The 15,000-nt window shown below is 38.4% G+C and overlaps 1 protein-coding gene across 13 annotated transcripts in view; it reads left to right on the top strand.

Moving 5' to 3' along the window:
- Positions 1-15,000, top strand: part of CadN (neural cadherin) — a 304,767-nt gene that overhangs the window by 159,652 nt on the left and 130,115 nt on the right. For 7 of the 13 annotated variants that reach the window (XM_086536978.1, XM_086536980.1, XM_086536981.1 and 4 more), the window contains 10 exons: positions 5,461-5,652; positions 7,161-7,407; positions 7,814-8,030; positions 8,257-8,367; positions 8,713-8,878; positions 9,056-9,564; positions 9,723-9,956; positions 10,067-10,258; positions 12,371-12,561; positions 14,898-15,000. The exon at positions 14,898-15,000 is cut by the window's right edge and continues 87 nt beyond it. In XM_086536978.1, coding sequence (XP_086393104.1) covers positions 5,461-5,652; positions 7,161-7,407; positions 7,814-8,030; positions 8,257-8,367; positions 8,713-8,878; positions 9,056-9,564; positions 9,723-9,956; positions 10,067-10,258; positions 12,371-12,561; positions 14,898-15,000 — 2,162 coding nt within the window. Of the gene's footprint in view, positions 1-5,460; positions 5,653-7,160; positions 7,408-7,813; positions 8,031-8,256; positions 8,368-8,712; positions 8,879-9,055; positions 9,565-9,722; positions 9,957-10,066; positions 10,259-11,771; positions 11,963-12,370; positions 12,562-14,897 lie in introns of all 13 variants that reach the window. The other 6 variants (XM_086536983.1, XM_086536982.1, XM_086536979.1 and 3 more) reach the window with 1 other exon arrangement.

Below are 15,000 nucleotides of genomic sequence, written 5' to 3'. Positions count from 1 at the left end.
GTTAATTTGTTATTGTTGATTTTATGTACTTTTATATCGAAATATATTTATTTTATTCGTTTGTTTGTCCTAATCCCTTGTTTGTGCATTTGTCCAATGTGTGTGTGTAATTGAATTTACTGAATTTTATAAACAACACACAGTGTGTGTATTTGTTTGTCTATGTATGTATATATGCACATGAAGGGCTAGGTAATGAAAGCTGGTTTGGGTCAGGATTGTTCGTCTGATGACGCTCTTGTTCTTTCGGCGTCAACTTTTCACCTCCAGCCTCCGGGCAGCAGCACACGGGTTTATCCTTGGTATTCTTTCCTCCATGCAAAAATATCTTCGTCCACTTTCCGCTCAATATTTTTCTTCGCTCCACAACTGCTCCATCTTTGTGTTTCCTACTCCTCCCTCAGCATCACGTTTGTTTTATTTCGGTTCTTTTCTCATCCCTCTCTCCTTCAGCTGTCCCCTCTTCTTTTTCTCTTTCTCCTCCTTCCCCGTCTTCTTTCTTTTTCTCTTTCTCCTTCTCCCCCTCCTCCTTTTCCGCTCTTCTCCTCCCCCTGTCATTTTCCTTTTAACTTCTGTTGCCTCCCTCTTTCTTTCCGCCTAAAAGCGTAACCCGCAGAAGAAAATCGCGGTCTAGCCAACTCGGAAACATGTTCTGCCCGGGAAGAAAACAACAAATCGTAATTCATTTCTAACTTCTAGCCATTTTTTGTTGATTTTACATTAAATGAATGAATTTATCCATTTTTGTTTAAAGGAAAAACGGAAATATATTCATGATGACAATAGATAGAAGTATCACGTATTGTCGGACCTGTTATGATCTGCGATTTTCCAAACGTTCTCTCATTCCTAAATTGTATTAACAAACAAACGAATGCATAAGTATTTAGATGAAAAAAATGAATTGTAAATAACCTAGATAGAAAGTATGAGAGAGTACGATGCATCTGTACGTGCCAAAGTGCCGGCGTATCGTAGTTTACAACTCACTATTGATGACGTTAACTACAAAAAATATGTTCATATCTTGTAATATTGTTTAATGGTGTTAATAGTCACTAGAATTTAGTCGTTCGTGAGGACATTTTTTGTTTATAGTGTTGATTATTGTATAAGAGGAAATAGGAAATTATGTATGGAATGGTTTAGTCCCCCAAGGGAATCAATACTAAACAACGTTTTCTATGAGGTTTCTCGTGGAGGTGGGGTAGGGGAGACCTCGAGTGCCAGGGCTTCTGAGACGTTAGTACTACCTTTAAAAAGCAGGGAAGAAATCCTGTTTCCACTCTTAGAGTCGTGTATTGAGAAAAATGCCTGAGTGGGTGTAGGTCGCTGCGGGATGGGGCAAGGGAAGTTCCATGGTTAAAGGTGCTGAGCCTCGTTTTTACCGTGCAATCTTTGCTTATGTAAGTGTAATTATGTTATAATCCTTGTGGAATATTTGATACTTAGGAAGTCTTTTACGGTATAATGTCTTTTTCCTATCTGCGGGAAAGCTGCTATGAAAGAATGAAAAGGTGCAAAAGGTACAGGGGAAGCAGCAGTCTCTCTCATGCCATGCTTTTTTTGTGCCTCGGAACACAGCGTCTTGTCTGACATAGACAGAGACAGGACAGGGATTACCATCCTTTTCCCCCACAGTCACTGTCATGGACACTGTTTACCTGTCCAGTAGCATTACTCTCCTACCTTCAGCTATTTTTTTCTTTATTTTTTCATCTGTCGGATTTGATGTATTTCGGCGGCACCTCGTGTGCCTCCTGCATTTTGTATGCCTTTTTGGCGCAACCTGACGGCGAAGAAGTGGGGGGGGGAGGCCTGGGTCATAGGAGGGCATGGCAGCGTGGGGGTGCAGTTGTAGAAGTGAGTTGGGGGGGGCGTGTGTCAGAGGAGGGCATGGTAGCGTATGTTCTTTCTGTCCATCGCTCTGCTGTGTCCCGACCCAGTGATAGTTCTGCCTTAAAGAGCCGAGTGCGTGGGGAGGAGAGGACGGGGGAAGGGGAACCGAAGGGGGGGGGGGTTAGGCACTCGGCCTACGCGAGCCTCGTGTACGTTTTACTCCGTATCCACGACTTCCACCCATCCATCCCGTGGAGGTCGTGGAAGATGCTTGCAATAGGATGGGTGGAGGAGGATGTGTCGACTACGAAGAATCCTTTTGGGGACCTGTCTTCCTCCGCGCGGACGGGGGAGAGGGGGCGGGGGATGCGTGGGGGGATCAATAGCACAGTACTGCCTGGGGTGAGAGACGATGGACGGGGAGGGGAAGCTATAGGGAAGTACTGCAGTTGTGGTACTGCGGAGAGGTATGGGTGTAGGGTTAGGGAAGGGTTACTGTAAAGCGCAGGGAGAGAGAGATATAGGCCATAGGCAGACGGGAATGTTTCTTGTTTTTTCCGTTTATTTTTATTCGAACATGACGCTTCTTTTTTATACCTAAGCGAATGTATAAAAAGGAAAGTTTTTATTTGATGGTAGGTCAACTAGAAACTCGAGTAGGAGGACATAATGCCGAAAAGAAGGGAGAGTGCTAGAGCAAGCAAGGAAAGACTTTCCAATGCAACTCATTGATTCCCGGACAGTGTGACCCAAGTTGACTTTAGGTAGATCATGGCAGATCTTCTGTATCCGGAAACGAATATACGATAGACCAATTGCGAAAATAAATATGGCGGATATTGATGGGTCTGGCCAAGAGATATTGCATTAGAGATGGCACATGATCTTTGCAGAGAAAACGCTCGTGTTCAACGGTCGATATGGTATCCCAAGAGGCGAAAGTTGCGTTAAGCTTAGGAGAGGTGATTGTGGTATCTGGTGAGGACGTGCGGGGAGATGGTGTGATTGCGGTTCCGTGGGTAAGAAAGGAGGGGCGGGGTAATGTTGTATGAGAATATTAAAGGTGATGGCAGTAGGGCCGCTTCCTGTGGAAAACGAAAGGTCGTAGTAACGGGAGAGAAATGTGGACGTGACAAAGTAGGGGAGATGGTGTGGGAGGATGACAGTGGCGGTGTTACAGATCAATAGTGGTGACGCTGCTCACTCCCGGGGACTGCTTGATGTGATGATATCACGTGTTAGGATTTCAAGAGATTTTTTAAAATCTCACAGATTTTGGTCTCTGACTACTTACGGATTAGATTCTGGTTCTTATGGAAGGATACGCTGATTATATCGAAGCTTATTTGGTTGCTGACGTAGATTAGTTTGACAGGCACTGGAAAAGGGAAAATCAGAGTAGCATTGGCTCTCGCATTAATAAGATCGTCGATTGTTTGACTTTATGTGACAAAGACGCTACTTGCTATTGACCTGACCTACTAATGACCACATTTCTTTTTTTTTTTTTTTGCATCGTTTCTAACTTTTTGTTTGTAATTACTCCTGTGTCTATAACTTGAGATATTAATCCATCAGTGTCTTGAACAATTGTTGTAAACCCACTCTCATTTATGTTGGAATTAATTTCACATGTCAATTTTCTCAAGTAATCTCATACTAAGAACAGATATTTGACATCATTGAAGTCCATTGTTTTATACTTGTATTTTGTTTCTTTTGCTCTGTTTTGTTCTATTGTGTGACTGCCAATACTAACAAAATGCATGCACGATTTTAAGGAGATAAATCATATGTAGTGGAAGTTGAATGAATGTTTATAAGGGTATAGCAAAAACTTATTGTCTATGTGGTTACAGAGGAAGTTTGCATCAAGAGTGCATTGGGATTCATATCAGAAGAGGCTGTGAGGCTGGAAGAGATGTCTAAATATCTCTTGTGTAGGTGCAGCATTTCTAAAGATCTGCAGTGGAGTGATGAATGTTTTGTGAAGGTTATGATGGGGGGGATAAGGTGTTAGAATAGTCTGTTCTTGGGCATCTCGATTCACCAAGCTTAGTGTTATGAAAGGACTAAAAGCTATTTTTAATATGAACACTTTATTGTTAGCGAGAGCTATTTTTACTGTGGGTGCTCCTTTCATTAGAGCCAGAAATAGTGTTCACATTCATTAGGTCTCTGTTTGATGTATGTAAATGTGAACCTAGAATGTAAAAAATAAAAAAGGAGAAGAATATTGTAAGGATACAAACTATATAACCGAGTTGGAATTATAGCTGACAGAATGGAAAAACTAGTGAGGAATGAAAGAAAAGGATGGGGGAAGGATTATAAGGTTAACATTCAGATTTAAAGGAGTTAAAGCTGAGTAGGAGAGTAATGGGATACAAATAAAACATGTGAATTGTACACTTCTATTAGAGATAACATGAGTACATGTGTTATGATGTCACGGTTATGTGTAGAAGCATTTTATGATGAATGTTTGTACAGTTTATATATATATATATATATATATATATATATATATATATATATATATATATATATATATATATATATATATTATATATATATATATATATATATATATAATATATATATATATATATATATATATTATATATATATGTATATGTGTGTGTGTGTGTCTGTGTGTGTGTGTCTGTGTGTTTATGATATTATATGATTACTCTTCTTTAAGTCTTGTAGTAACTGTTTGGTGATGGTACTAACATTTTTTTTCTTTTACCCCTCTGTCTATTGCCACCATGGACTTGATGCTGTTTATGGAAACCAGGCATCAGTTGTAAGTATGATTTGTGAATAGCTAAAGTTTAATATATTAGGACATTATGTTTTAAGCATATATTGAAAACAGCAGCACTTGCTATGTTTTTGCTGTGTGTTAATTGTGTATAAATCTTGCACATTTATATGATATCATCACTTTCATAAGGTTTATCCTCCATTAAATATGATACAACACAGAGTATTATATTTAGATTTAGTATGTAAATGGAACATTCAAGGTATAGCTCCTTTTGAAGCAAAATTCATGAAGTAATAAATTTTAAAAAGTGAATTAAACTTTGGCTGTAAATACTAGAAACTTTCTGAGTAGTGAGAGAATTAGCAGCATTATTGTAATCTTGTGTGTTATGGTCACATAGAAATATCTTAATTTTCTTATACAGTGTACATTTTAGTAGATGCACAGTTGCCCTCCAATTTAGTATTTAGCATTTTCCAGTTTGATAGGGTATATTAAGTTCAGTGTATCATAATTATCTACTCTAGTAAATTAAAGTGAGTCATAATAAATTGGGAGAACTTTGTTTTAATCCATGGTTCTACCTTACATGGATGAAATGTAAAATGTTATTGATTTATATCATATTTTCAGGGAATACTTGTATTGATTAGCAAAGATTGTAATAAAAAAGAGAAGAATATCACATTTTGCATACAACTGAACTGATGCCATATACTAAAGATGGCTACAGTTAACAGCAAATAAGCATTTTGAATCCACATCAGTGGAATGTTAATTAAATATTACTTTATTAGCACTGAAGATGTGTCATAATTTGACCTCTCATATTGAATTCCTCATTGCAGATACAGACAATCAGCGTGTCATTCTCCAGATTACGGACATCAACGATGAGCCTCCATACTTCATCAATCGTCCCCTTCCAATGCAGGCAGTTGTCAAACTCAATGCTGCCCCAAACACACCAGTCTTCACCCTACAGGCCCGGGACCCTGACAAGGATCATGACATTCATTATTTCCTTGTCAGAGATCGAAGTAAGTTAATATTCATGTCATGCTACATGTACTTTACAATTGTAAAAGCAGAAGAAAGGGAAGGCAGAAAATACAGAATTTTTGGTCTTAGTTTCCTTTATTCATAGAAAAAAGAAGATAATGTAGTGGAAGTAATATTGATGAGACTTTCAAAGAGTTACTGCTCATAGGCTTGGCTTAATTTTTGATGTAGCTTCCATCCATTCCTTTATGGTAAAGCCAGAAGGGGCAGGTCTAATTAATCAGAGGCAAAAGCAAGGGACTCGCGCAGTATATGAACTAGAGGAGCAGCCCCTTGGAGTGATGAGCAAACAAATGGAAGTCTCAGAGAGGAAATTAAGCGGAGCTCCCCGTCTTTGTTATCTCCTTGATGGCAGTCTCTCATCATCAAAGTTCATTTCACATTTTATGCTAGTTAAAGTTAGTTGCCTATTTTTGAAACTTAGAAGCAGGTATTTGGACTTTTGCTTGCTTATAAGTTTTATTTTTTTTCTGTTTGGGAGGGTAGTAGTGAAAATCCTATGAAACTAAATGACCTTAGGTTACATAGCATTTGCATAATAGAAGCTCATAAAGGGTCAGGAGGCATTGAAGTGGTAGTCATTCTTGAAGTAACTGAATAAGGTCTTGAAACTAATATAACATTTAAGAATATAATGAATTTCTTGAAACAAAGTATTATATGTCATTGTACTGCTTAACCCGTTGCCAACGGGGGATAGATTTGCTTACACTGTCTCCAGGATGGGTTTTATTTCTAAGCAAGGCAGCTTCTGCAACATATTTTGATTTTTCCCACTCCCTGTTAGTCCCTCATTGTAGAGCTAGAGCCATTTTTGTATTTTGTTTTTTTGTGTGTTTTAGTGTTTTTAGAAATTTATATTTGTCATATCACAGGCTCCATCAATTCTGCAGTTGACTAAAATTGTAGTTCAGGGTCCATATCAACTCATTTTTTTCTTTATACTCGATGTGATAAAAGTATTGCTGTTTTAGGGGAGGACAAAAAGCAACTTTATTTTTTCGCATTTGTGTGCTGTCACGAACGAACATGAAACTTATAACCATCCAAAATGAAGAAGTAGGGAAGAGGAAGGAAATTTGTGCTTTTGACAGTGAGTGCCACAATTAAAGGCATCCATACTGGCACAGGGGCACATTGTATGCATTGGGCATGGTGTGAGTCACCTTCCTCCTCTCGTTATGCCTACACATCTTTCATCTGTGGTACTTTAGACCAAGAGGTCAGGAACTTGCTATGTGCCATCATTCTATAGAGAGGTCCTGCAAGAGGTCCAGCGTCATGTATGACGAAAAAACATGTCATCCGTCATTAACGGCTTAATGAATATTTGACAATCTGTACATTAATTTGTTGTGATGTTTAGGCCTGGTTATTTTCTTTATATATATATATTTTTTCATACTTTGTTTTAAGAAGCTAAGTGTAGCTTGTCAGTGTATCAGATATTAGTTTGTCATTACTTACTTTACAATCTGTCTTGCAGCTGGTGGAAGGTTTGAAGTGGATGAGAAGTCTGGTGTGGTGCGAACTCGTGGATCTGAGATGTTTCAGTTGGACATGGAGTATGTGCTCTACGTGAAGGCAGAAGATCAGAATGGAAGGATTGATGACAAACACTTCCAAGCCACACCTGAGGAACGCCTTTCCATAGTGGGTGGTAAGAGGCCACCACAGTTCTATCTGCCAAAGTATGAGAAGACCATCCTTGAAAATGCTCCGAAGGATTCAGAGTAAGTATCCATTTGACTGTTAATGTGTACTTAGTGTTGCATTAGAGGGATGAATTACTGTTTTTGCTTCTCAATTTTTTAGGTCATATATAATTTTTATTGGGAACATATAGGTTGTATCATATATTGAATCAAGTCAAAACTTGTTTAACCCATCCACGACGGGGGAATTCTAGCCTTGAATGTCCCAATGCCGGGGCATTCGAATTATTAGGCCTAAATCAATTGAATGGCTGGCACAATACTGTGCCCCCCGGCCACTGGGCTTTTGAATGACCGGTACAGTACTGTACCACCCGTCCAGTGTAGGTTAAGGAAAAATATATTTAACATCTACCTTTAGACCATATTAATATTGGTTATGCTTTTTGTTAGAAATGTGTATTAATTTTCATCCATTTTTCAGCATCATATCAGTAAAAGCAAAATCCTTTGCTGACCGTGAGATCCGATACACCTTGAAGGCTAAGGGTCAGGGAGCTGGAACATTCAACATTGGCCCTACATCTGGCATTGTTAAGTTGGCCAAGGAGCTTGATTTTGAAGATGTGCGTCAACCTCACATCTACCAGCTAGTTATCACTGCAACCGAAGATTCTGGTGGCTTTTCCACATCTGTTGATGTAAGTAAATTAATAGAAGCTATTAAAGTCTCATTTTCATTTTGTAACTGCAATACATAATGCATAAAAAAGTATTTAGACATGCAAGATCTTGCACAGTTTCTTCTTATTTTTGTTATTTTACTGTTAAGTTGCAAAACTGACCTACAATTCAGAGTTCGAGATGTTTTGAAATGGGTATGAAGTATGCAAATAATCATGAGATATCTTCACTTTTATCTTACAGCTGACCATCAAGGTGACGGATGTGAACGACAACCCACCCAAGTTTGATCTTCCGGATTACCAGGCACATAACATTGATGAAGACATACCCATTGGCTCTTCCATACTCAAGGTATATGAGCAGGAAAATCATTGTTGACAATGTGACTCTTCTGTTAGAACATATGTAGCTACTGCATATTTTGCGATATTAGAATAGAGGATGCAAAAGTATTAAGAAGAGTTAGACTGCTAAATAACTTTGATCAAGATCTGTTTTTGAAGGAAAAGCAGTGATGCAAGCTAACTGGAATGAAATAGCCTTCTGTGTAGTGAATTTACAAGGCAAATGGAACTGATCTGTAAAGGTGTCTTGGAAAATGCATCATATCATCAGTAAACTGGTCTATAAAGATAACATAGCTATCACCATATTTTAGTAATGTTTTAATTCTATGTTGTTCTTTTCATAATACAGGTCAAAGCTCGAGATGATGACTCTGGAACAAATGCAGAGATTGTTTACAGTGTTTCTGATGATCACTTCCGAGTGGACAACAAGGGCATAATATATAATCGAAGGACTCTTGATGCTGATGACAACAATGCCTATTATGAGTTTGTTGTTACTGCTACAGACAGAGGTATGTATTTAAAATTTCAATGCAAAATATAAATTATTCAATATATATATTTACATTTAGATGTTTTTTTTCTCTGTATGTGGATCATGACTTTTTCTTTATTTTTAGTTGAAGATAATTATTATTTTCACTTGCAATTGAAAAGAAAAACAATAAGTAACCATCAAAATTTTACAGGTGAACCTGCCAAGGCTGGAACTGCTACAGTTCGTATCTATACCAAGAATAAGAACGATGAGGAACCAAAATTTTCACAGCAAGTGTACACTCCAAATGTAGATGAAAATGCAGGACCAAATACACTTGTGACGACTGTTGTGGCTTCAGATAAAGACGGAGACAATGTTGATTTTGGTTTTGTTGGTGCTAATCGTAACTCTGGTCAGTTCGTCATTGAAAAAATGACTGGTGTCATCAGATTGCACAACGGCCCAATCTCCCTAGATCGAGACAAATATGAATTGAATGTTACTGCTGTAGATGATGGAAACTGCTGTCCAGGTGGCCAGCAAACCCGTCATACATCCACTGCTGTTGTCGTTGTATTTATCACGGATGTAAATGACAACAAACCAGTGTTCAAGGATTGTGCTTCATACCATGCCAAGGTTGAAGAATCTGCCCCTAATGGTTCTCCAGTAATAACTGTACATGCAACTGATGAAGATAAGGGTGTGAATGGACAGGTATGGAGCTTGGTAACCTGGGATACTAATGAGAGTATAGTTCTTGGAGTAATTTTTGTCAACTATAAACTATCTAATGATCATAGTCTGGTTGATAGTATAGACCAATGATTTAAAAAGTGCTGTAGTTATATTGATGTTATTTAATTTCTTTCTAGGTTCGGTACAGCATTGTGCAGCAACCAAATCAGAAGGGCACAAAATTCACTGTTGACACAGAAACAGGTGAAGTAACCACCAACAAAGTGTTCGACCGTGAAGGTGAAGACGGAAAGTTTGTGTCTGTTACAGTAAAGGCAACAGATAATGGAGACCCATCATTAGAGGGTGTTTGTTCATTCACTGTAGAAATTACAGATATTAACGACAATCCTCCACTATTTGATCGTCAGGTAAGTTTCTGTTTTAATAAACAACGAAAGCAGAAGATAAAAGTCCCAATCTTTGCCTCATTAACAGTTAATAAAATAATTATTCATTGAGCTAATAATCTTCATTGCAGAAATATGTTGAGAATGTCAAGCAGGACACAAATGTGGGAACAAACATCCTTCGAGTTTCGGCTTCTGATGAGGATGCAGACAACAACGGTGCCATCATCTACAACCTAACAATGGCTACAAATCCTGATGACTTGTCCTACTTTGAGATCCAGCCAGAATCAGGCTGGATTGTGCTGAAAAAACCTCTGGACGTGAGTATGATTCCGACCGAAGCGTTAGGGTAGCTGACTGCTGATTCCGGTCATAGTAAATGTTTCGGTTAGAAGATTAACTAAAGATGACTTGTAGTGAATGAGGGTATTTTTACACAACAGCAGCAGAAGTGAACCCGAATGGAAGGTAAATCTGGATAATGAATCTAATGATTGGATGGTTATTTAATTATTTTAAGTAATACATACACACACTCATAACACTTAAATAAACCACCACACATTTCAAACAAGAAAACACAAATAAATGATTGTTAACACATACCATATGCTCACTTAAAAGGCACACCTTACCAAACAAGAAAACACAAATAAATGATTGTTAACACATAACAAATGCTCACTTAAAAGCATAAGTAAATAAACACATAAGCAGGCAATCCAAATACTCCAATCCATGAATACACAACTACACTGATGTTTATGAGTATGATCTGGATTTTTTTTTTATTAAATTAAGGTTGATTGAAGAAAGTAGGTGAGATTTGAAATCTGAATTATTAACTGTGCATGTTAATGTCCATTGAATGTATTCAATTATTTTTTATAGCAGATTTTGCTGCTTAACTAAACATTTTGATAACCAGTGTGGAGTGTGTGAGCTGTGAGAAAGCTGTCTTTTTTTTCTTACTTTTTTAATGCTAAAAGGAAAACTACAATTTTTTTTTTGCTTAGAAGTTTTGAACAGATAAAGCTGTTTTATGTTTTCCTTGAATATTGAAAATTAACCTCAAAGATAATTAATCATTTGATAAATTCAGATATAGAGTACAAACAGCTGATGATCCTTTAATATATTCTGATGCTGACATTGCCTACAAAATGACATGGTGTCTCTTAATTAATACTTATTATTTTCTACCATTTTAATTCAAGTCATGTCTGCCTATTGTAAGTAAATGTTTGCCAGTAAGTATCAAAAAAGATGATTATGTTTATCCAAAGTAGAGCTTTATTTTTATCCCAACATTTACAGCAATCCCCACTTACAGTAACAAACTGCTACAAAACATTTTGTGACAAATTATGAATATTTAACCATTCTTTTAATACAGATCAGAGACCTTTACTGCATAGCTCCCACAGGCTATTAAACTTGGGTTAAAATAATGCAAAAAGCTACATTAGGTCCCTAGACTTTTAATTGCTGATATTGGATAGTGTAACTGGGTACTTGTTATTATGTCAGTATGTCTCCCTTTCGTGGTACTTGTATGAGCTTATTCCTTGAGAAATCTGCTGTTTGTCATAAAACTTGTGTTCACGTCCCCTCCCCCTTTGTGCTTTATCCCCTGTGTACTCATGTTTTACTCCATAATTTTTACTCTCAGTTTTTAATCTAATTTAATGTCCAAAATTTGATATTTTGAGCTGTCTTAATCCATTAGGTTTTGAGACATTTTTTAATTTTTTTTTACCCCACCCTGATTTTGACCTTGTGACTCGTTCTCCCCCGTGTGGCGGATGTGGTGAATGTTGTATGTGTGATTAGCGCGAGGAGTACGAAGTGGTTGTAATGGCCACGGACCTGGGACACCCTCCCCTCACCTCGGAGGTACTAGTACGTCTCAGTATTGTGGACCGAGCCAACCGCCCTCCGGTGTGGGATCAACGAGTCTATGATCCCATCACCATCCCAGAGAATAGTAGTGTTGGACAAACCGTCTACTCCATCAAGGCCAGGTTGGTAGTGGGTGGTGGAAGATGGCAGGCGGGCCTCTAGTGGGCCACTAACCTCTCCTCCAAGGCCCCCCCGCCAGGCCACTCCATTGCCACCATGTAGTGACCACCGAGCTCCCACTAGTGATTACTAGCTAGTGTTGCTGTGCTGTCAGGGGATTCGTTGGGCTGGGCCGGGGTAACACACCTGTACTAACACCCACGACCCCTGCAGCACTCTCTCTGCCGCTTATAGTGTATCACTCTTTTTTCATAGTTTTCAGCGCAGTTTTAACCTGTGGCAGAATTTTTCTTTTCCCTAAAACATTTTTTTGTTTATGCCATTAAAGTCTCCTAAGGGTAGTTTAGAGAGTCTACAGAGACACTAACATTACTAACCCTAATGTTCGCTCTCTCCACAACTGTGCACAGCGAGAATCGTACCGGCTGACCGCCGTAGCTCAGGACCGTGGATTCCCTCCACTGTCTCGCACGGTGGACGTTCAGATTGATGTAGTGGATCGCGCCAACAACCCTCCTGTATGGACCCAGTCCATCTATGGCCCCATTTACATCAAGGAAAACTTGCCAGTAGGGGCAGGAGTTATCTCAGTGAAGGCCAGGTCTGTTGTGCTGCCCGACCAGACCCTTTGGGCCTGTCTGCCCCGCACGCGATGGTCTGCTCCAGCAGGCACCCCACACTCACTCATGCTGGCACCAGCACTACTCTTGTTAAGTACATGTGCATTCTAAATTATCACGCTCAAAATGATAATAACCTTTTTGGAATATTGCATTCAAGAGGATGCTCGGTGTCAATATGAGGTACAAAGTGAGCACTGAGTGTGGTGTGCTGCTTCAGATATCCGGGCTGTTTGAAGATTTGGAGCATTTGGCACGCTGACCCGTTGCTCCCAAGCCCTGCCTCAGCAAACATGCATGTCCACCATAGCACGTAACATTTGCATGATCCTTTAGCATGATCAGCCTTGCATGATGCCAATACTCTTCCCCCTGACTTTCTCCTCAACTTGCTTAGGACTATTCTTCCCTTTTACTAATTTTTCACTTTTATATATATATACACATTTACAAAACCCATTTTTTCATAGACAATATACCTTTTAATTTTCTTGTTTTTGTGATTTTGTATCTTTACTTTTTGCAAATTTACAATAGCTGTAGGTTTAGGAATGATTTTAAGCACTTTTAGTAGTCAGGAGCCTAACCTCATAGACCATCAACAGGATTTTGATGATGGTTTTATTTATGACTTGGAATTATGATTTTACAACAGAGAATGCTTCTAAACCTGCATTTTACCCGAGAACGTTGCCTGAGAACCATTTGAAATAGCCATGAATGTACAATGAGAATGTGCCCCCGGAATGTCCATAACTGTTTGTATTCCCACAAGACTGGTACAGACAGACAGCATGTTTTTTTTTTCCTTTTTATTTATTTTTTTCATATAAACATTTTACATTTTTTAAATCACTGTCTGATTTTTGACCAATGATAGCTAGTTGTTATGTGAATGGACTGTGCTAATCTTGCATCCACACCACAATGAAGATTTTCACATGTTAGTTTGATTAACATATACAAAACTCCTTTATTATTTTTTTTATGTGAGATAACTTAGGATAGCTATGGAAGTAAGCAGTCTGTTTTGTTTCCTTGTTTTAATTAATAAAAGTATTTTAGCCATAGCCCGGAGTTAGATAGCAGTGTTCTAGATGTTACTGCATTAGGCATAGGGCTTGAGGGTCTCAGTGACTTTCAAAAGTATAACGCCTCTTCCTCATCCAAAAATACATAGATGTGTTATGTTGAGTTCGGCAACATAAATGTGAATTGGGCAGAGCACAGTGTTTCGTGTTGTGACAGTTTGTTTCTTTCACCGTGACTGTGCCTGCAAGCGGATACCTGTGGTGGTTGTTTTCACATTATTATTATGTTGCTTTTTTCCTTTTTGTCATCGGATGAGATTCGGGTAGTTTGTAGCACTTGCTGAGGATTTGGTCTGCAGTGTTTCATTAGGCTGGACAAAGGCTGGGCGGCCATTCCATTCACAGGAGCTATTTAGTGAAGATCGTTTTTGGCCTTCAATAGCACCAGTTACGGCAAAATACGTGCGAGTGGAAATAGAAGATGCACCCACCTGATCTGGCCTCACATATCAAGTAATAGGTCTCACCATCGTCGCTTTTAAATTCTCATCTTCCAAGTGTAGAAGCGGCTGTCATAGGAAACTTTTAGCCTCTCTTCTATTATTTGGCCAAGAGGATTTTCCTTGACAATTTCTTGGGACTTGGATCGTTAGGATTTTGAAGCGACAAAATGTACAGCACAATTGTGGCAGAAGATCTTTTTGCACATTCTGAATAACAGACACACACTTTAGGCTTTAGTAGTTTGCACACTGTAGTTCACTGAGAAGGAAGTGCACTTTCATACTCCGATGCATTATAGTTGCTCTCTCGGAATTAGAACCAGTGTAGTTAATGCAGCACATTCAAGTTATAGTGTGTCAGAATAATTGCTGCATTTACAGTATCTAAGATATATAGCTTCATCTTTGCTTAAAGCATTAGTGTCAACTAGAATATTCAAGAATAGTCAAATACATAGGCATCAAATAGGGAGTCAAGTGTTAGAACTTAATTTATCAAGAAAGGATGTTTTACATTAGATATAGGAATGAAATAGATTAGGTTAAATGAATTAGCTTTGTGAGTGAGTAGTATACAGAATCTTCATGTATTTTTTGTTTTTTTGTTTTTTTTTTAAGATAGAAATGGGTTTTGAAAATTTTAGATGCAAATTTTGAGAAAAGAAATGTAAATATTGAAAAATTCAACTAATCTGTCATACTTTATTGCTGTCAGACTACAGTATTTGAGAACCTAACCTGTCACCATTGTCCCCCCACTCTGCCTCATCGATACCACCACAGCTCTGGTATAGAGGACAACCCTGTGGTTTTCTATCGTATCATCCGAGGATCAACAGCACAAACGAACAAGCACGATACCTTCTATTTACAACAACGTCCAGAC

This window comes from Penaeus japonicus, unplaced genomic scaffold (assembly GCF_977035675.1).
Source record: "Penaeus japonicus unplaced genomic scaffold, GWHDUDI00000001_assembly GWHDUDI00000005, whole genome shotgun sequence".
NCBI lineage: Eukaryota > Metazoa > Arthropoda > Malacostraca > Decapoda > Penaeidae > Penaeus > Penaeus japonicus.
The sequence above is the reverse complement of the archived record's forward strand: the minus strand, read 5'-3'. Positions and strand labels throughout refer to the sequence as shown.